Source organism: Neofelis nebulosa, chromosome 13, assembly GCF_028018385.1.
Source record: "Neofelis nebulosa isolate mNeoNeb1 chromosome 13, mNeoNeb1.pri, whole genome shotgun sequence".
NCBI classification, from domain to species: Eukaryota; Metazoa; Chordata; class Mammalia; order Carnivora; family Felidae; genus Neofelis; species Neofelis nebulosa.
This window is the reverse complement of record NC_080794.1, coordinates 54,362,195-54,383,270: the sequence shown is the minus strand read 5'-3', so window position 1 is coordinate 54,383,270 and position 21,076 is coordinate 54,362,195. Positions and strand designations below refer to the sequence as shown.

Sequence of the window (21,076 nt, the reverse complement as noted above, 5' to 3'; positions counted from 1 at the left end):
CACCAGTCAGCATGAAGTTCACAATGTGGAAGTAGAAGGAAACATGTTTGCTCAACGTGAAAGATATATTTTTATGTCTAGAAATAGATTGGCCTCTGAGAATTGACCTCCCCATTCCTAAGTGAGTTTTAACAAAAGTGAGATGAGCATCTAGTTGGGATCTTGCAATAAAAAGCCTACCACATTGCCACAGGTACTTGATAGTTACTGAGCACTTCATATTATCACAACTGACTGAGGCCAGTCTTTATTGGGGGGAGGATGGGCTAGTCTTTAGCTTCCCTTTAGTGCTATCAATTTGAATACTAATGACAAAGGCTTCTGCAGCAGCTATTAGGTCAGGTAATTTTAACTCTTCCCAGCTTTTACAAATCTTATTCAAATCCATCTACAGTTCTATATTTTAATTCTGTACATATCTGTTCATTGTATAATATTCTTTGGATTTACTGTTTCTATGATTTGTTTTGAAGGATGGCTTCAACAGAAGTTTCTAAGTTCTTGGTGATTGTCAAAGGTTAACCTACATCTATCCCCACTAATTAGATGAAATGATGAGTAATAAATGGCTTACCTAATGAATAGCTGAAAGAACACCTTTGTGTATCTTTCTAAAATCAAAGAGAATAAATGTGTAGAACACCCTTTAGTCTATTTTTTAGTCTATTTTAGCTTATAATTTCATACCCTGGCCTACTGATGTGTCATCATTATTTCGTCAAATCTAAGTCATCATTATTTCATCAAATCTAGCATGATGTTTGGTAGCCTGAAAATTGATAAAATACAATATTGATAAAGTCATATGACTGAAGAAAGACTTTAATAAAATGTTGATAATGCAGTACTGATGAGTCTTTTCATTTTAGGACTTCTTTGTGTGATGTAATCATATAATTTAATTTATAGGTAAGAAGGTGTTTTACCCTGTGGTGTTCAGTCTTTACAACCCTGCCATTGTTTATGCCAGTCAGGATGTACCACCGCCTGTGGAGCAGCAGCTGGTAAGATTCACTGTCAGGAAAGGCCACAAAGATCTTGCTAGATTCCTTTATATTTGTTTCACAAGTAGAAAAGAAAGTTTCCATAAAAAACTGTAGTTATTATAAACATATTTTCATTGTCTCTTTTACACCCCCCACGATAAGATGGTTTCACGTTTATGGCTTTAGAATTAAGTACTATTCTAGAGGGGGAAAGAAAAATTTAGGACACAGAGAAAACAATGTTCTAGAATATGAAAATTTTAGTCATTTCTGCCAACATATTTTCAGTAATACTAAATAAATTTTAGGGATGCCTGGATGGTTCAGCCTGCTTCAGTTTCTGTGTCTCCCTCTCTCTTTGCCCCTCCCCAACTCATGCTCGCTCTCTCTCTCTCTCTCTCTCTCAAAAATATTAAAAATTTTTTAATAAATAAAAATAAATTTTAAGTTTAAAAACCTTATTAACTAAGGGCGCCTGGGTGGCTCAGTTGGTTAAGCATCCAACTTCAGCTCAGGTCATGATATCATGGTTTGTGGGTTTGAGTTCCGCATTGGGCTCTGTGCTGACAGCCTAGAGCCTGGAGCCTGCTTTGAATTCTGTGTCTCCCTCTCTCTCTCTGCTCCTCCCCTGCTGGCACTCTGTCTCCCTCTCAGAAATAAGTAAATAGTAAAAAAATAATTTTTTTAAATTAAAAGAAACCTTTTTAACTAGAAATTAAAACTAAATAAGAAGGAATAATATTCTGTGGGCAATTACATAGAAAGTCATGGTGTGGAAATGCCACATATTAGAACTTCTAGTTCTTGATAGAGTTAATATACTTTTTTTTAAAAATAAACTTCTATGTTGGAATAATTTAGATTTACAGAAAATTTTGAAAGATAATATAGAGCCTTCCTATATACTTCACCCGGTTTCCCTAAGGTTAATATTTATATAAGTGATGATCACAATTAGAACTTAACATTGGTAAGTACTGCTAACTACACTATAGATTAGGATTTCATTACTTCTTCTACTAACATCCTTTTTCTGTTCTAGGTTCCAGACCAGGATACTATATTGCACTTAGCCTAATCTTTTATTGTTAATATTAAATAAAAATGGAAACAAACTAAGAAGTCAATTAAGATGTTAAAAAATGAAAAATAACTCTGAGGAAAGAAAGATAAAGTCAGAAATTAATGAACCAAAAATTATAGTTTCACTAATATATAGGACCTTAATCTTTATGTGCAAAAAAATTTTTTTTTCTATTTTTTTTTTTAAGTTTTATTTATTTTTGAGAGAGACAGAATGTGAGCAGGGGAGGAACAGAGAGAGGGAGACACAGAATCCGAAGCAGGCTCCAGACTCTAGGCTGTCAGCACAGAGCCCAGTGCGGGGTTTGAACCCACGAACCGTGAGATCATGACTTGAGCCAAAGTCGGACGCTTAACCGACTGAGCCACCCAGGCGCCCCATGCTAAAAAAAAATATTTTAATCAACGTGGACAGATTTGGGGTAAACAGAAAAACACATCATTGGAAATTAGAATAAGAAAACATTGAGAGAAATCGTTTTTATATGGTAAGTTTAAAAAAAATCTAGATAAAAGATTTGAGCATTTATAAACTATTAACATGAGCAAAGTTTTTGTTAGTGCTTTATGAATAAAAAAGACGGAAGCTCTGAAAAGACTAAGAACCACTTAAAAAATTAGAACAGTTATCAAAAAATTATCCTGCAGGTGCATAGGTATAATGTTTTACTGGTGAGTTTTTCCAAAAAAGAACAGTTAGTACCATATGATCTACTTAATAAATTTTATGAAGCCAACATTCTCTTCAGAGGAACACCTGGCAAGGCGTTTATATACACATACCCTGTACCTTATCTGTAGGCCAGTGTTACTGAGGAATATAGAAACAGATGGGATCAAAATGACAAACCAAGCACCCACATTTGCCTTATCTGACACCCTAAATTCTTTGTAAAAGTGAATTACTAAAAACAAAAAGGTATATTAGCACTGCAAAATGAGAGAAGTGCCACTTACTGGTAGATCCATATTTTGAGAAATTTCTGTAAGATGGCAGTAGTTGGCATAGGATCAGTAGTGGAGAGAAGAATCTGGAACGTGTTCAGGAGAACACAAGATGGGGCTGCTCTGCATCCTCTGAGCTCATAGAAGGCAGAGAGTAGTGAAGTATGTATTCTCTGGCCGTGTGCTCAGCAACAGGCATCCTAGGCATTGGACTGTAGCCTGCAGCAGGGTATGTAGTTCTGGAGCAAGAGAGGCAGAACAGGGTTTGGGGAATATTGAGTTGCAGGGTGGATAGGGAGCCCCAGGCTCTGAAGACGAGCTACTCTTGGCACATTTGCCCCTCTTCCACTATTACCGGAGATAAGCCCCTCTACTCACAGCTAACAGCCAAGGGTTTTTGAACAGTGATTTTTGAAACAAAAATCAGTAGCGGTTAACCAGGAGTAGCCAAACCAGCAGAAAAACAGAAAAGGTAACACATGAGAATATGAATACAGAATGAAAACAACTTTAAGATAAATATGTGTTTAGGAAGAGAAAACTTTAAATTCATAAAACCAGATTTGGTGCTAAAAAGGTCAGAATTGGGAAATTACGAAAATCTAAAACTCACTAAATGGGCTGAATAGTGGAATGGTCACAGTTGAAACAAATTTGTAAACTAGAAGACAAGCCATCTGGGCACACAAAGACCAAGAGAGATGATGTGAGAGAAAAACTGAGACATGAGGGATCAGTCAAGAAGCTCCCGAAATTGTTGATTGAATAGGAGTTCCAGAAGGGAGAAAAAAGAGAAAACAGAGGAGGAAATAGAAGAAAACTTCAAAGAGCCAAGGAAAGACAAGTCTTCTGGCATTTGAGAACAATGAAGGGACAATCCTGATAGCTTTTAGAGACACCAAAAATAGCAAACCCCAGCTTGTCTACAAAGGAGTAAAAATCAGATTGGCATTCACCTTCATTTTGATAATATTGGTGCTAGAAGACAATCAAACAATACCTTGAACATTCTGAGAGAAACAACTTTAATTCTGGAATTCATATTTGATCTGAGAGCAAAATAGACATTGTTGAACATTCAGGGACTCGGTTTACTTCTTACAGACCTCTTCAGCAGAATGAGAAATGAGCCTGTATGAAAGGAGATCTGAGAATGTAACAGTAGTCAACAACAACAAAACCCCAGTAAAACTTTTGTTTAAACAGTTGTTAATGAAACACATAATAAAAAAGAAATGAATAACAATTGGGGATTTAAAAGTCAAACGGTACATGCTTACAAGTATTACCTAGCTCTATCCCCTGAGAAGACCTAGAAGCAGTGATACCCCAAGAGTAACAAGCATACCAAGCTTCCAGATCTTAGTGCTGGGACAGGAAATTAAGGAGCCTGAAGGTCCAGAAAGTAAGGAAGTACTCAAACAACCAAAGGGTGAGGTGAGGGTCTGTCAAAGGGACACAGGAGCTTGGAAGAACTCTCAATGGCAAAGCTGGAACAATTTGAGCACAAGATAAATAACATAGTCCTGGATTGCAACCCCAAGCATAAAATAAATATCCTTGAGCCCATACTGGTATAAATAAATAGTGGAGGTGCGTCTAGGTGGCTCAGTCGGTTAAGCGTCCGACTTCGGCTCAGGTCATGATCTCGCGGTTTGTGGGTTCGAGCCCTGCATCAGGCTCTGTGCTGGCAGCTCAGAGCCTGGAGCCTGCTTCAGATGCTGTCTCCTTCTCTCTCTGCCCCTCCCCTGTTCTCTCGCTCTCTCATCAAAAAAAAAAAAACAAAACATTTTAAAAATTAATAAATGAGCAAGTAGATAAATAATAATCAATGGGTAGACAAGCTCTTTAGATAAAATAAGAGTAGATGAGGGGAAAGAGATCAGTCTTCTTACAGAATTCCAAATAATTTATGTAGGTATTTTCTTTTCCAGTAGGTGGAGCTAGGCGACTCACTTCTAAAGAATCAAGTATGGAAAGAGAAAAACTAACTTTTCAGGGGAGAAACCTGGTAGACACCACCTTAAGCCCTAAGTGATGAAGGCTAACATTACCAGGGTTGTTATGCACCCCTGATATGATGTAGCAAGAAGGGCATTTCACTTCTGTGGCCTTCCCTCCGAAACCCTAATCATGAGAAGCATCAGACAAAACCAGTATTCTACAAAATACTTGACCAGTACTCCTCAAAGTTGTCAAGATCAGGAGTGCCTGGCTGGCTCAGAGGAGCAGATGATTCTTGATCTCGGGGTCATGAGTTCGAGGTTCACGTTGGGTGTAGAGGTTACTAAAAAAAATAAACTTAAAAGTGTCAAGGTCGTTAAAAACAAAACTAAGAAACTATGACAGGTTCTCAGGAGACCAAGGAGACATAACAGATAAATGCAGTTTGGTGCCTTAGACTGGATCCTGGAACAGAAAAAGGACATTGAAGGAAAAACTGGTGGAATCCAAACAAAAGTCTCAAATTTAGTTAATAGTAATGTACCAGTGTTGATTTCTTAGTTTTTATAAATGTACCACAACAATGTAAGATAATAACATTTAGGGGAAGTTAGAATTAGATGAGAAGTATATGAGAACTCTACTGCTTTGCAACTTTTCTATAAATGTAAAATTACTCCAAAACAAAAAAAAATTATTTATAAAAAAATTACTTGATAAAAAAAGTGTCAAATGGAGTCAACATATGAGGGTGAAGAGAAATATAAAAGCATACTAATATTCTTGTCTGGTTTGGGAAGATGTGAGAAAAGAATAGTTTGAATGTAGGTTCATTCTAGATGTTATGCAGAAAGATAAGTTTAAGTGCTTCCACTTCAAGCTCTAGCTTCGCTCCTTTGTAACCTTTGCAAGTTACCCTTTCTAAACTTCAGTCTCCCCACTTAAAGGAAGACAAAAGCTTGCTCTCCTTAATGTGTAATATTATCTCCTTAATATTCGAAGTAAGTAGGAAATACACCAATAGAAAAAAATGATTAAAAGACAGTTGGTAATAATTCACAATAAACATATTTAAATAGTAAACTTACGAAGAATAAATTAAAACAGCAGTGCGAAACTTTTTTGCTGCTGTGAAATCACTGTTTAAAACAGCCATGCAAGTGAGGCCGGCAGGATGGAAGTCTCCCATCCCTGCAGGTGGTGTAGGAATGCAGGCAAGCTCCCTGGGCCAGGAGTTTTCAAACAGGTTCATCTCTGTGATCCAGTAATCTCCACTCCCAGGATTCTCTCCTGAGGAAGCAGAGCTCTGGAGTAGCAATTCACATAATAATATTGACAACATTGAAAGCAAGTAAAACTCTAATGATAAAATAATAAATTGAATTATAGTACCTACAGTGGTGAATATGTACCTAAAGGAAAATGTTCATGAAATGTAGATATATACAGCAGTGTAAATGTAGCGGAAAATACAAAGTTTAAAAAGTGGGGAATGGGGGTGCCCGGCTGGCTCAGTCACAGGAGCATGTGACTCTTGGTCTCAGGATCATGAGTTCAAGACCCACGTTGGGTGTAGAGATTACATCAAAATAAAATTTTTAAAAAACGGGAAATGGTGTATCTTTCTTAGATGATCCTTTAATGTTAATGATGGCTATTTTTTTATGTACCCTTTTCTCTGTGTAAGGTACTGTTCTGTTTTTCATACATGTTAACTCATTTAATCCTTCTTACAACCTCTGAAGTAGGTGCTATTTTTACCCCTGTTTTACAGACAAGGACACAGCTGTATGGTGATTGAGTGCCTGCCCACGGGCCTGGCAGGGTTGGGGCCAGAAGGCTGGGCTGTGTGTCTCCACTCTTACCCGATGCACAAACTGCCTCTGTTATATTAATTCATCCAGTAGGGCTCATGCTATACCAGCCATTATTCACCGCTGGAACCCCCAGCACCTGGAACCATATAGACATGGTTACCATTCACAGGAATATTTATTCTGATAGGAAGAGATGGAAGATAAAGTCAATTAATAAATACCATACAGATCATTAAAATAGGCTGAGTTGTGAAGAGGGATTAGGTGGTTTCTGTGGTGTGCTTGGTCAGAAAGACCTTTCTGAGATTGGGCTGTAGGAGAGGCCATCCAAGTAACAGGAAGGAACCTGCTACCCTTACTGGGGAAAAGCAGTTGCAGGCAGAAGGAGACACTAGTGGGTTTCCTAAGGCGGCTGGAGCACAGTGGGCAGTAGGGCACAAAGCTGAGCCAGTCACGTAGAGCTTGTTAGCACTAAGGAGTTTAGGCTAAGTGTGATAGAAAGCCTTGGGAGGGTTTGGATTCTATGGAGAATGGATTGTATGTGGCTCCTGTTGCAAAGAGCCATTTGGGCTTTTGCAGCGCGCCAGGGAGGTGACTGTGGCTTGAGTAAGGATGGTGATTGTGGAGAACGGTTTGGGTGTGACTTGGCTGACAGAACTTGCTGGTGGACAAGATGTGAGGAGTAGGAAAAAGACAAGAATGGCAAGAGGAGAGATCAAGAGGTCAACCTGAACATGTTGGTCGATTAGACCCTCAAGGGGAGGTGTCAGGTTGCCACATGGATTCTTGAACCTGGCAGCCTGTGAGGCACTGAGGGCTAGAGATATAGGTTATAACGTGGATAGCTATGTCCCCCACATGCTTAGGAGAGGGACAGATAAAAATAAAATATTAATAACCAGGGATTATTGACAGTGGAAATGTGGTGGTTTAAAAATCAAACAAAACCAATGACTTCTTCCCCCGAATCTGATAACTGGAGATTTTTAAAAGAAGTTAAGTTATAAAGGAAGTCATAATATTTGTAAAATCAGAATTGTCATGGAGTAGAAATGTCAAAGTGAGTGTTTTGTTGTAATACTTTTGTTTTGACTAAGGAGATAAGAATATTAGAGCCTGGTTTTGCCACAGAAATTATGCCTGTATAAATTTGTTTATTCATTTAACCAATGTTTATTGAGAGCCTACCATGTGCCACATGTTGTTCTAGGTGCTACAGATATGGCAGTGATCAAAATCAACAAAAATTCCTGCTGTCTAGGAGCTTTACATTCTAGAAGGGGAAGAAGCCCCTCTCCTGCAAAAAAAAAAAAAAAAAAAAAAAAAAAGGCAAGAAGGAAAATGCATACCTCACGTATTAGCTCCAACTTAAGCTGAATCCTCAGTTGCTGCCTTGTTCTGTTTCCAGCCAGTTCTCCTATTCCACACAGCAGCTTTTTCAGACTCTCCTCACTCCCCTCAAGATTTGCCTCCTCTATAGATAAGCAGTAATTCCCATGTGGCTTACAGATCACTCGCATTCATTATATCCAGAACCCAGCTCTGCATTGTTCTGCTCTGGGCTGGCCCTTTCCCTAGTGCCCCCACTCTTGGGGGATGGTACTACCATTGTTCAGGACAGCAGCCTGCTGTCACTCTTGGTTGATCCTTCCCTCTCACCCTTACTTCTGCCCATTTAGTCACTTGCTAACTTGTCAGTTTTTGTACTCAATCTTTTTTACCTCCATGCAATTTTTTCTTTCTGAACATACCATGATAGTCTAAAACTAGGCTTCCCATTCCTAGATTAAACTGGTGCCTCTTTAACCAGCCTCCCTTCTTGTCCCCTTTTATATCTCTTCTCTACACTGTAACCAGAGTGATCTTTCAAAAATGTCATCTGATCCTGTTACTCCTTCTGCCCTGACTCTTCAGGGAAATTTCCATTGCCATTAGGAAAAAGCCAAAACATGTGACCAGGTACCCCATTCTTTCTGGTGAGGTCTGTGGATCCCTTAAACCAGGGGTCAGCAGTCTACAACCTGCTGCCCAAAATACCTGCTGCCTAATTTTCTCTGGCCCAGGGGTGAAGAGTGGTTGAAAAATATTTTTGAAATAATACTTCATGGCAGATGAAAATGATATGAAATACAAATTTCAGTGGCCATAAATAAAGTTTATTGGAACACAGTGTGCTCATTTGGTTACTTATTGTCAATGACAGCTTTCACACTACAGTGGCAAAGTTGAATAGTTGTGACAGACTCTGTGTTCTGCGGAGCCCAGAATATTTACTGCCCATTGTGTTGCAGACGTTTGCTGAGCCCTGGCCTAGATTTGTGGTCACTTCTACTTCTGTCTCTAATGTGGTCCCACCATCCTTCACCCACAGTGCTCTCTCCCATCTCTGCATCTTTGCACAACCTGTTCTTTTGTCTGCAACTTTCACTTGGCTAACTCCTGCTTCTCTCTCAGATCCCAGCTCCAACTTCATTTCTTCTAGAAAGCTGTTTCAGAACCCTGCACGTTGGATGAGATCTTTCTTTTCTGTCATCCTCCTCATGTCCGCATCCTTACATCTCTCTTTACCCAACTCAGACTCCATAGTCAGTCATTATCCATAGCCTTCTTGCTATACTCACCTCCTTCATCCCTCCTCCCAATGTTTTCTCTTAAAACCCCAGCCTGGTTAAGGGCAACTCTCACCCAGGCCCCTGAGCAGTGAATGTGGAGGGCAAGAAACAGCCCCACTATAGGGCCATTGCTTTAAATATATGACCATAGGCCTCAGGGTTCCATGGCTGCCCTAACGTTCTGCTCCTGACCATAGTCTACCTGCTGTCTGTCCTCCAAGCCAGCCACACTGTCCTTCTCGTGCCTCCCAGCACTCCTCACCACTCCTCCCTCTTCAAATATCTTGCTTCATTTTTCACTTAGAGGAGTGGTCAGACATTCTTCTTTACTCTGTCATGAGATCTCTCAGCCTCTCCCCATTCCCAGTGGACAAATTCCCTGTGACCCCTCGTAAGCCTAGCCTGTCCTTTTCTGTTGAACTAGAGCTTATCCCTCATGACTAAACAAGGACTCCCGTCCCCGCCATCCTTCACTGTCTCCTATCCTAACATTTGCCTCTTATGGATCATTACCATATACATACAAAAATCTGTAATACCAATTATCTTTTTAAAATGTTAATAGCCCTTTCTTGTCTGCAGGGCCTCATTCTTCTGCTCTTGCCCTTGTTTTCTCTACTCTTGCCTTAGTCATTCACTTACTTCCTCCGAGCCATTGTACATGTTACCCTCTTTACCTGGAATGATCTCCTTTAGATATTTGCACAGCTCACTTCAGTATTTCATTACAGTCCCTGCTCAAACATTATCTCCTCAGAGAAGCCCCTTATGGCAAAATAGGCTTTCTCTCTCTCATGTTCTCCCATTGTCCTACTGCATTTTTCTTCCTAGCATGTGTTACCACCTGAGATATAGATTTATTTGCTATCTTTCCATCAAAACAGAGCTCTGTGATGGCAGAGTCTATTCATACTGCTCTATTCATACTGCTGTGTCCCAGCTCCTAGTACTGTGTCTAATGGATTCAAATACTTGTTGAATGCATGAATAAAATAAAGAAGGTTTATCGAGGTTCAACGTTTACTTGATTCTGGGGGCTCTATATCATCGAAGCCCTGCTTTTCTTTTTCTTTCTCTGCTTGGACTTTAGTGGTGACAGCTTCATTTTAAAACTGGTCTCCCATGTGATAGAGAAGGAGTGCAGCAGTTCCAAGCTTCATGTCCACCCCTACTTTTGAGGCGTTGTCAAACTTACTCTGTAAAGAGCCATGTAGAAAATATCTTGGGCTTTCCGGACCATACAGTTAAATTCCTATTGCAACTACTCAGCTATGCCACTGTACCATGAAAATATGCATAGACAGTTTGTAAACAAATGAGTGTGGCTCTATTCCGACGAAATTATTTTCAGAAACAGGCAGCAGGCCAGATTTAGCCTGGAGGCTGTAGTTTGCTGACTCCTGCCCTATACCATTCAAAAAAAACAAGCGTCTTTTCTAGTAGCTCTCTCAGAGGAACGAAGGGGCTTTGTCTTCCAGAGTTCCCAACAACCCTCTTCTTTTGCCATGTTGTCCTGAATTTTGTCTGATTCCTGTTAGTGAACCAATTCCTCCAATTAGTGGGGTGACAGTGTGCCACTGGTAAAGAGTAGTCGTGGCCCAGTCTGAAGCTGCAGGTGGAAGGAGCTTCCCTGAAGCTCGTGGGCTACATGAGGCCAGAGAATTACCAGAGCAAAAGTGTGTACAGTCAGGAAAGGGGCAAGGAATAAATGCTGAGTAGGCACCAAATAAGATTTGTGTAGAAGTAATTATATTGTATTACAGTATGTGTTTGTGCAACTGTTACCCTCCCAGAATAGAATGTAAGCTCCTTTGAGCTCAGGCACCATACTGTTTACTAGTAACTTCAGCTTGCACCTTGTAAGGGCTTGAATTCGGGTAAATTAAATATGGCAAGAATCCTTTGCTCATGTAGAGTACTGTTTTTTTTGTTGGTTTTGTAAGGATTTAATAATATAAATGCATGTGATCCATTTTCAGTCACATAAGTGATAGGAAAAATTATTATTTGGAAAGTATCTTAATTTTTTTCATTGTCGATTGAAACCTAGGTCTTGAGGGATTAAATTGAATTTCTTTTTTTTAACCAAAGGTTCACAAAAAGGATTCTGGCTTTTGGCGAGATTTTGGCTTTGGAATGACTTGTCAGTATCGATCAGATTTCCTGACCATTGGTAAGTATATCTTACATTTAAGAATAGGACTATACATGTTTACTGTAGGGCCTTATGGCGTTTTCTAAAGGTCTGAGAATCAAGTGTTTTCCCATTAAATTATGAATGTCTGAGATTGGCTAAAAAGAGGAGTCTGGAGATGTGAAAGGCAAAGTTTATAATAATGTCTCTGAGTGGCAAAAATGAGATCATAAAGATGAAGGTGTAACAGAATATTTACTTGTTTCTTGAAAATCAAACACTGGTTTTTAAAAGCATTGGTTTGTCTTATTACCAATATTTGCAGTTGTTTTGAATGCTCTTACAAAAGATCTCTACGTAACTTTGGTGTTGTGCTCATGGATTATTACATCTGGAAGTAATATTAGAGTATCTAGTTCAGGGGCTTTGGCATTTTTTTATTTAGAGATGAAACCCCTTTAATTATCTGTTAACTCTTACGAAAATCCTAGTATTCAAAAAACAAATGAAAAGACAACTGGTCTTTCTAGCTCTGATTGAAGTTAGAGTGGGGGACTTATAGTCACTGGCTTAATCATGCATTCCTTGAAGCCAGAGATGACCCTGAAGAATCTGGTCTAAGCCCCCTGACCCCACTCTGGCTTCAGCCTTACCCAGCAAAAAATAGATTGTCAGAGTACAGTTTAAGAAAGCAGGCTGAAGGGGCACTTGGGTGGCTCAGTCAGTGAATTGCCTGACTCTTGATATCAGCTCAGGTCATGATCTTGCTTCCTGAGTTTGAGCCCTACATCAGGCTCTGTGCTGACCTTGCACAGCCTGCTTGGGTTTCTGTCTTTCCCCATCCTGTGCACGCTCGCTTTCCCTCCCTCCCTCCTTCTCTCTCTCTCTCTCTCACAGAATAAAAAATAAAATAAAGCAGGCTGAAACTTGATTCCATGTCTCCTAATCAGTCAGTGGCTACATTTCCACAGCATATAAAAATATATTTTACGTATTTATGCATGTATGTATATACATATATATACATACATACATACATACATATATATACATTTGTTTTTTTATATTTTATAGTAGAATATATTTTATGTACTTTTTAGGTCTGTCTTACATTCATTTTTATAATCATGCATTTGTTTTGGAAATTCCTCCACCTTGTCTCTTTATTATTGTAACATTTGAATCATGGAAAATCAGCAAATAGCAATAAAAAGGCTATTAAATGAAACTAATGCCCTTTTCCCTTACTTCTGGCTTAATAAAACAGCGAGTATACATCATTGCCTTCTAACCTGTGTTACTTCTCACTGCTCCTTTCTCATTATTTTCTCTTCATATTCCTGTTTGATCTGTGTTGGTGCAGTTAACGGTGTCTCACATTTCTCTGGGATTGTTCATTTTTCATTATTCTTTTTTTCTCTGTTCTTTGGATTACATAATCGCAGTTGATCTGTCTTCAAGTTTGTTGATTCTTTGTTAGATCAGATCTTCTGTTGAGCTGCTCTAATGAGTTTTTTATTTAAATTGTACTTTTTTAACTCCAGAATTTCCATTTGGCACTCTCGGTCTCTCTATCTATACATATCTATATATATGTTATATATATGTATGACTTCTGTTTTTTCATTAATATTCCCCATTTGATGAGACATTGTTATCTTACCTTCTCTTTAAGTATGATTTCTTTAATTCTTTGAACATATTTATAATGATTGTTTTGGAATTTTTGTAAAAACCAACATCTAGGCCCTCTCACAGTTTCTGTTGCCTACTTTTTTTCTGGTATACAGGTCACACTTTTCTGTTTATTAACATGCCTCCTAATTTCTTTCTTGCAAACTGAACATCTTAGTTAATCTATTGTGGCAAGTCTGGGTATTGAATTTCCCCCTGCCTCCAGGGCTTGTTTTTTGTTCTGTTTTCTGCTTGTTTATTTATTGACTTGGCTTTACTATGTTAATGAATTTTAACTCCCCACCCTCCCTCCACCCCCCCAGCAATATGAAGCCTCTCCTGTCACTCCTTAGGGCCTGTGCACAGTCACCCTGGGATGACATGAATTTAGTAGAGCTCTCTTTTACTTTTTCTGTGCCTCTGTTGGTAACTCCCATCTGTTAGACTGCACTAATTGCTCACTGGTTTGCGCTCTTGTTTTTGACACGGCTCTGGGGCATAAATTGCTCCACAGTCTGACCCAGTTAAATTGAACCCTTTTGCAAGGTAGTTTTTGAGGCAAATCTTTGAGTTTTGTTCAGACCTCAAAAGGGCTCTTCTTAGCTGTCTCTTTCCCTGTTTCTCTCCAGTAACCTAACTGGCCTATTTTTAGCTTATTGCTCTAATGGAGCTATCAGCTTCCTCTGAATTGCTTACCACCAAAATCTCCATTATTTTCAAGAGCCCTGTTAGGCTTGAACTTCTGCACACTGTTTCAAATAAAGTCAGTTTCGTTGCGTAGAGCTTTGAAGCAGTTTGTTCTCATGTACTGCCTCCTCCCCTGGGGAAAAAATCTCTGAGCCTCTCCAGAGGGGGGGGTGGGGTGGTGAAGACAGTGGCACCCTTCTCTCAGAGTGGCATCCCTACCTTATGGGGTAGGGGAAGAGCAGTCCCACTCCCTTCTGGAATGAAGCGTCCACCTTATAACTATAAGCTGGATGAGAAAGGGAGTCCCAATCCTCTCAGCGCTTGTTTGGAATTTGGCCTCTTTCGTTGTGGAGCTTCTATTCCTTTCTCCCTTTCCTCGCCTTCTGATACTCCCATTATACATACGTTATACCTTTTGTGGTTGTCCCACAGTTCTTAGAAGTTCTGATCTGTTTTTCCCCCAGTCTTCTTTGGGTTTGCCTTTTCAGTTTTGGAAGTTTCTATTGATGTGTCCTCAAGCTCAGAGATTCTTTCCTCAGCCAGTACAAAGGCATTCTTCCTTTGTTACATTGTTTATCTTTAGCATTTCTTTTCTATTCTTTCTTAGAAGCTCTCAGTCTGCTTACATTACCCATCCGTTCTTGCTTTTCCCAATGGAGTCCTTAGCATATCAATTACAGTTGTTTTAAATTCCCAGGCTGATAATTTCAATACCCCTGCCATATCTGAGTCTGGTTCTGATACTTGCTCTATGTCTTCAATCGTTTTTTGTCTTTTAGTATGCCTCATTTTCTCTTCATAGCTGAACATAATGTATTGGGCAAGGCCTTTAGTAATCGGTGGTGAAGTGTAGGAAAAGAGGAAGCATTCTATATACCTGTGATTAGGCCTCAGTCCTTGAAGTGAGATTATATGTCTTCACAAGTGTTTCTCAGACACTGCCCCAACCTAAGGTGGAACAGGATGGATAGAGTGGGCTAGAGTTGGGTATGTCCTTCCCCCAGGTAGATTCGACTCAGGTAAAATAGTTTCTCCTAATGGCAGGTTTTGTTAAGAAGAATAAAGTGTTCTCTCTGGCTTGTTTCAAAATGATCACTTTCCACTGCCCTGCTGAAAGCACTAGGGGATTTTGTTCCAGTCTTCACAGTTTTGCTAGAGCTCCTAAAGGAGTACAGGGACCTTCCTATGACTGGGCCGCCTGAAATTTTCAACTCTCCGTCATTTACAGTTCAGATTTCCACCCCACTCTGCCCACCGCCACCTTACCCCAGTACTGGTTCCCCTGGAGATTTCTATTGGTAGGTTTCTGCTCTGATACTTGTGATTCTGTTTTACCTGCCTGTCTCTCCAATTTGGAGGTAGCCATTTGCTCTGTGACCTTATTTCTCTGAGGGATCTGAGAAGAGTTGTACATTTTTCAGTTTGTTTTTTTTTACTTTTTGGTAGGATGAAATGACTTCTAAGCTCTGTTTGTGCTGGACCAGAAACTGGAAGTCTCCCATTTATGTTAAGTATCTACACCATCTCTAATATTTGAACAACTGATATCTACAAGGAAGAAAAACCAAGACATATTATACATAGTGTTTATTAGTAAGGCTGTGACTATTTAAAGTAATACTTTTCAGAGAGCTCAGGATTATTGTCATCCTTCAAGGGTGAAATTAAGTGGCATATAATTATTTGACAGAAGACATAATTTGGAAACCTAGCTCCTAAAGAATTAATTTGTTCTCAGTTTTTTTTTTTTTAATTTTTTTTTTTCAACGTTTTTTATTTATTTTTGGGACAGAGAGAGACAGAGCATGAACGGGGGAGGGGCAGAGAGAGAGGGAGACACAGAATCGGAAACAGGCTCCAGGCTCCGAGCCATCAGCCCAGAGCCCGACGCGGGGCTCGAACTCACGGACCGCGAGATCGTGACCTGGCTGAAGTCGGACGCTTAACCGACTGCGCCACCCAGGCGCCCCTGTTCTCAGTTTTTAAAAATCTTTTCTAGTTTTTCAGAAAACTCCAAATGGTTTATGTTCTCCATGTTTCTTTAGAAAGTTCATTGTTCAGCTTAAGCCAGTTTGAAAATAGTCTCAACTTTATCTCCTGTTTCATGTGTTTACCCATTCCAGTTATCCATTTGCCCCATCACTGCATCAGAATTGTTCTAGTAGGTAAGATTATAAATAACATGTATGTTTCCAGGTCTACCTGGGTCTTTTTAAGTTCTTAACTGAGCAGCACACACATGAGCATTTCTTCTTCACGACACTTTCTTCGTTTGACTACTCTGATAGCTTGATCTCCAGAATTTTCTCCATCCTCTGGTGCCATTTTTCAGACTCTTTTGCTGACTTATCTTTCTCTGCATGTTTAACCTGTAGATGTTGGCATTACTTACTTAGGATTTAGACCTGAGCCCTATTTTCTTTCTAAATTCCTTCAGTAATTTCATCCATTCCTATGGCTTTAAATCATCTGTGTGCCCATTCTCAAATGTATATGTTCAGCTTAGACATTTCTTCTCTTTTCTCCTCTGGAAAATTTTCTGTGACCCAGAAAAACTTAAGTCTCAAAGGATAATTATGTTAATTATAATAAGGGTGGTGAGATTATGGGTGATTTATATTTCCTTCTCCTTTGGTTTTCTCCAGATTTTCTATATAACTTTGACGTTTACAAAGCATTCTCAAATATTTAATCTCATTTTGATACTCTCAACAACAGACCCTGTGCTCCTAGATGTCTGCTCCTAACTGACTTCCAAACCAGGATGTCAGTCTTCTCCATGAGGTGTCTTTAGGCTATACCATGCCATGTCATTTGAAGCAGAACATCTTGATCCTTATCAGGTCTGACTGTGCTCTAGCTGTCAGACAGTTAACGTACAGTGTCCATTTTAATCCTGCAGGTGGATTCGACATGGAAGTAAAAGGTTGGGGTGGAGAAGATGTTCATCTTTATCGAAAATACTTACATGGTGACCTGATTGTGATTCGGACTCCAGTTCCTGGTCTTTTCCACCTCTGGCATGAGAAACGCTGTGCTGATGAATTGACCCCCGAGCAGTACCGTATGTGCATCCAGTCCAAAGCCATGAATGAGGCCTCTCACTCGCACCTGGGAATGCTGGTCTTCAGGGAGGAGATAGAGACCCATCTTCACAAACAGGCATACAGGACAAATAGTGAAGCTGTTGGTTAATGTCATCATTGGCACACTAGTCTGAACCACAAACCAGCACTATTTTTTTAGCCTTAATTCCAATTCCAGATGCAGTGCCTCTTTCAGAGAAGACATGCTTATTTTTTGTGTTCTTTCTGGCATTACTTTACTTTAAGCGGTTTAACTTGATATGGGAAGAAAAAGCAAGTGTTTCAGTGCAAAGCCTGTTTTGTGAGAATACCGTACTTTGGAATCACTGACAAATTGAAATCTGGTGTTTGCCCCAAAAGTAGTTTTGAGGTGGTTTCTACCCTGCACCCATGTTCTGATGTGTTCGGGTTGCATCTGGGTTGAGGGATGGAATGTGTTGTGCTCAGGGTGGGTCAGGAGCATCCAGTCCTGCACAGAGGACAGAGTGTTATGGAGGGATTGTGTTGACAAGGGTTCTTCACCTGCTGACCACTGAGTCAACCTGCTTTTATGTTAAGACCTTTAGTCAGTTGCTTGAAGAAACCTTTTCACTGAAGCAGAGGATGACTAAATGGCACATCTGAAATTCAGAATCAATCAAAAGAAATCAGAAATAAAAACGCTTAATGTTGCTTAGCTCCCTGAATGTCTGGTATTAAACAAATGAGTAATAGTGAAAATACTTAGGTTAGAATCTATGACTCATGATTAAAACTATAATGTGTTATCGTGTTCTGGATTAGTAGTCAGAGTTGCTATGGATTGTTTTAAGTAAACAAACATGGAAATGTCTTTACTAGAACATTTACTTATGTTGGAGAGCAGGTGATCTCTGGGAACATCCGTTTACATGAGCCAGGTGCTACCGGGGCCTTCTTATAGTGGTTCAGAATAGATGAACATAGCATGCTTTTGTGTTTTTTGCTTTGCATTGTCTCATTTAGCTTGAATCCGTATATATTTATTATCCTTTTTTTCCCTCATATGTTAATATATGCTACATCTGTATTTGTAATTTTATGCTACTTTGAGTTGAGAGAGAGTTTCTTGAAGAAAAACAATTTAATGAGGTATACCATAGATTACACTGATTTGCAAAAAGAGGTGGAGGGGAAAGTAATCTGAATGGAAATCTGAATTACAGAATATTTTAGAGAAATGTATTGTTTGCAGATAGAATATTGTTTTACTTGAGGTATAAATTATGTTAATGAGACAAGATGCATAAGAAGTTGTATTCAGATAGGACTGTACTATGTTATTTATCACACATGGATCTTTTACCATACGGTCAATTGCTAGATCCAGAAATTGGAAATAAGGTGAAAGGCATGCATAGATTTTGATTTGGCTTTTAAAAGGGACCTATATTGTATCCTTCCTATTTGTACATAAACCCCTGAAAATTCACAGAAGAAAAGTCATTACTTTTTACTCAGTAAATCATACCATCTGAAATATAAATTCCAAATTTCTTGGTGCTACATGAATTCATTTTACAGTAACTCTTATGAATTATTCTTACAAGTTTTAAGTTGGGTAGCATTTAGGCTTTTTTTTTTAAGATGTATAAAATGTTCTCTACAGAATTATTAGGCCATTGTCTCCTTTATATACAGTTATTTATTATGAAGACCAGTGAATTTTGGTATTTAAAGTGAGAGAACCTAATTATTTGCGAAGGTAAGTTGCATCTTGTTTTTTGACAGAATCAAGTGATTTTACCTTTTCTCCTTTTTTAAAAAAACTAGCCTTTAATTTAAAAATGGAAGCTAAGCAATGGAAACATACTGTGGCTTTGACATTAAATGGTACCAATAAAGTATTTTATTATCAAAATTTAAATGAAAATGTGATAATTTTTTTCTGTTACAAAATACCATAAATACAGAAAAGAATATAACATGTAATTGTGTAATTTAAAGAGTAATAAAGCAAACAGCTACCCAGAGTGAGATAAAGAACATTGTCAGTGAAAGGCCTCTGTGTGCCCCTTCTTAATCACACACCCTCACCCCCCATAATAGTAGCCATTCTGATTTCTGTGATAATTTTTCACTTGTTTTTCTTAGTTTTCCCGACTATATATGTGTCAGTGTACAAGAATTTCTTTAGTAATAATGTTGGGTCATCAGTTGTGTGTACATTCTGTTTCCTTTCCAAAGTGGACCATCTTCAGCAGTGTGAGTTCATTTTGCATCCTTGGCAATACTTAATTTTGTTAGGTTTATTAATTCTTGCTAATCTAGTAGGCCTTAGGCATGAATTAGAATTACAATTTGCATTTCAGTCTTTTTGCCCATTTCTATCAGTTCATAGGAATTCATCACATAACCAGTTCTTATTGGTTAACTATCTCCTCCCAGGATGTGGCTTGTTTTTTCCCATTCTTGATGGTACTTTTTCATTAATAAAAATTAACTTTAATGTGACTATTTTTTCCCTTTATGGACTCTACTTTTTATTATTGATTTATAACCTTATATTAAGGAAAGAGGGCTTAAAGCTATTGTTCTATATTGTCTCCTGAATACTTATATATAGCTTTGCTTTTCCTAGTTAGGTCTTTAACCTAACTGGAAGAGCTTTTTATATGTGCCGTGAGGTAAGGATTGTATTACACTGTTTCCAGCATCACCTTACAATATAGTCCATATTTTACCCACTGATCTGCAGAACCACTCCCATCCATCAGATCTCCATACATGGAGAGAGGTCTGGTTCTGGGCTCTCTCTGTTCAATTAGGCTTTCTGTCCATCACCATATCCTTACATCATGGCCTAAATTACTATACCTTTATAAGAAATCAGTATTTCTAAGAGCTAGTCCATTTGCCCATTCTTAACAATTGTCATGGCTACTTGTGGCCCTGGTATTTTCATATAAATTTTAGAATAAGCTAGTTAAGTTTCACAGAACTTTCATAAATTTGATTGGGATTTCATTGACTCTCTAAGATCACCTTGGGGACATTTCAACATCTTTATGATACGGAGTCTTCCAGTCCTTGAACATGACATATCTATTTAGGTCTATATTGTCTTTCAATTAAATTTTATACTTTTTCACACAGTGGGTTTACATGTATTATTTTATAGATTTTTCCTAGATACTTTGCATTTTTTATGCCATTGTAACTATCTTTTTTCTTTTTTTATTGTCTGTTGCTGGTGCTTAGAAACCCAATTGATTCTTGTGTTCAGCAACCTTGCCAAAAACACTTAATTCTAGTGATGTATTTCTGGCCTCTTTCATATTTTTCTGTTATGCAATCATATCTCTATGAGTAGTAAAAGTTTTGTTTCTTTTCAGTTTTTATGTCTTTATTTTCCGTGTCTTACTGTGCTTGTTGGGATTTGTTGTGCAGTGTTGACTGGAGGTGATAATAGTGGACTTCCTGCCCATGTTTCTGATTTCAAGGGGAACACTCTCAGTGTTTCATCAGTAAGTATGGTATTTGCTGAAGGTGTTTTTATAAATGCCCTTTATCAAGTTAACAAAGTTACTTTATATTACTGCATCTGTTGAGATGATCATATGGGGTTTTTTCCATCTTTGAGATGTTAAATTAAGTTAATCAGTTTTCTGAAGTACCCTTGCATTCCTAGGGTAAACTCCAGTCTTTCATGATAGATTATTCTTATTATGCATTGCTGGATTTAGTTTATCGTGTGTGCGTGCGCGCGCACACACACACACACTTCATTTGCATATCTGTGTATGTATTCGTGTGTGTATGGGTGTTTATGTGTATATATATTTGAGGTGTTTTTCATCTGTGTTCATGAGTTTTTATTAAGGTTATGCTAACCTATAAAGTAAGTGATAGGTCTTCCTCCTGTTTCTAAAAAAGTTTTGTAAGACTGGAATTATTTCTTCTTTGAATATTTGAGAGAACTACCTGAAAGCCACATGACCATGAAGTTTTCATTTTGGGAAGATTTCTGATCATTGGTCCAATTTATTTAATGATTATAGATCTATTCAGATTTTCTCTTTCTTTTAAAGTCAGTTTTGATTGTGTTATTTTAGATAAGGTGCAGTCTTGTAGGAATTTATAGTGATAA

General features: G+C 38.5%; 1 protein-coding gene across 8 annotated transcripts in view; it reads left to right on the top strand.

Annotated features, from left to right (window-relative positions):
- CSGALNACT2 (chondroitin sulfate N-acetylgalactosaminyltransferase 2) overlaps positions 1-18,847 on the top strand; it is a 46,219-nt gene extending 27,372 nt beyond the window's left edge. For 2 of the 8 annotated variants that reach the window (XM_058697105.1, XM_058697104.1), the window contains 3 exons: positions 910-1,004; positions 11,479-11,560; positions 16,785-18,847. In XM_058697105.1, the coding sequence (XP_058553088.1) occupies positions 910-1,004; positions 11,479-11,560; positions 16,785-17,077 (470 nt within the window). In that variant the 3' untranslated portion in view covers positions 17,078-18,847. Of the gene's footprint in view, positions 1-909; positions 1,005-11,478; positions 11,561-15,110; positions 15,181-15,328; positions 15,606-16,784 lie in introns of those variants that run through there. The other 6 variants (XM_058697106.1, XM_058697107.1, XR_009252427.1 and 3 more) reach the window with 6 other exon arrangements.
- The last annotated feature ends 2,229 nt before the right edge of the window (positions 18,848-21,076 follow it).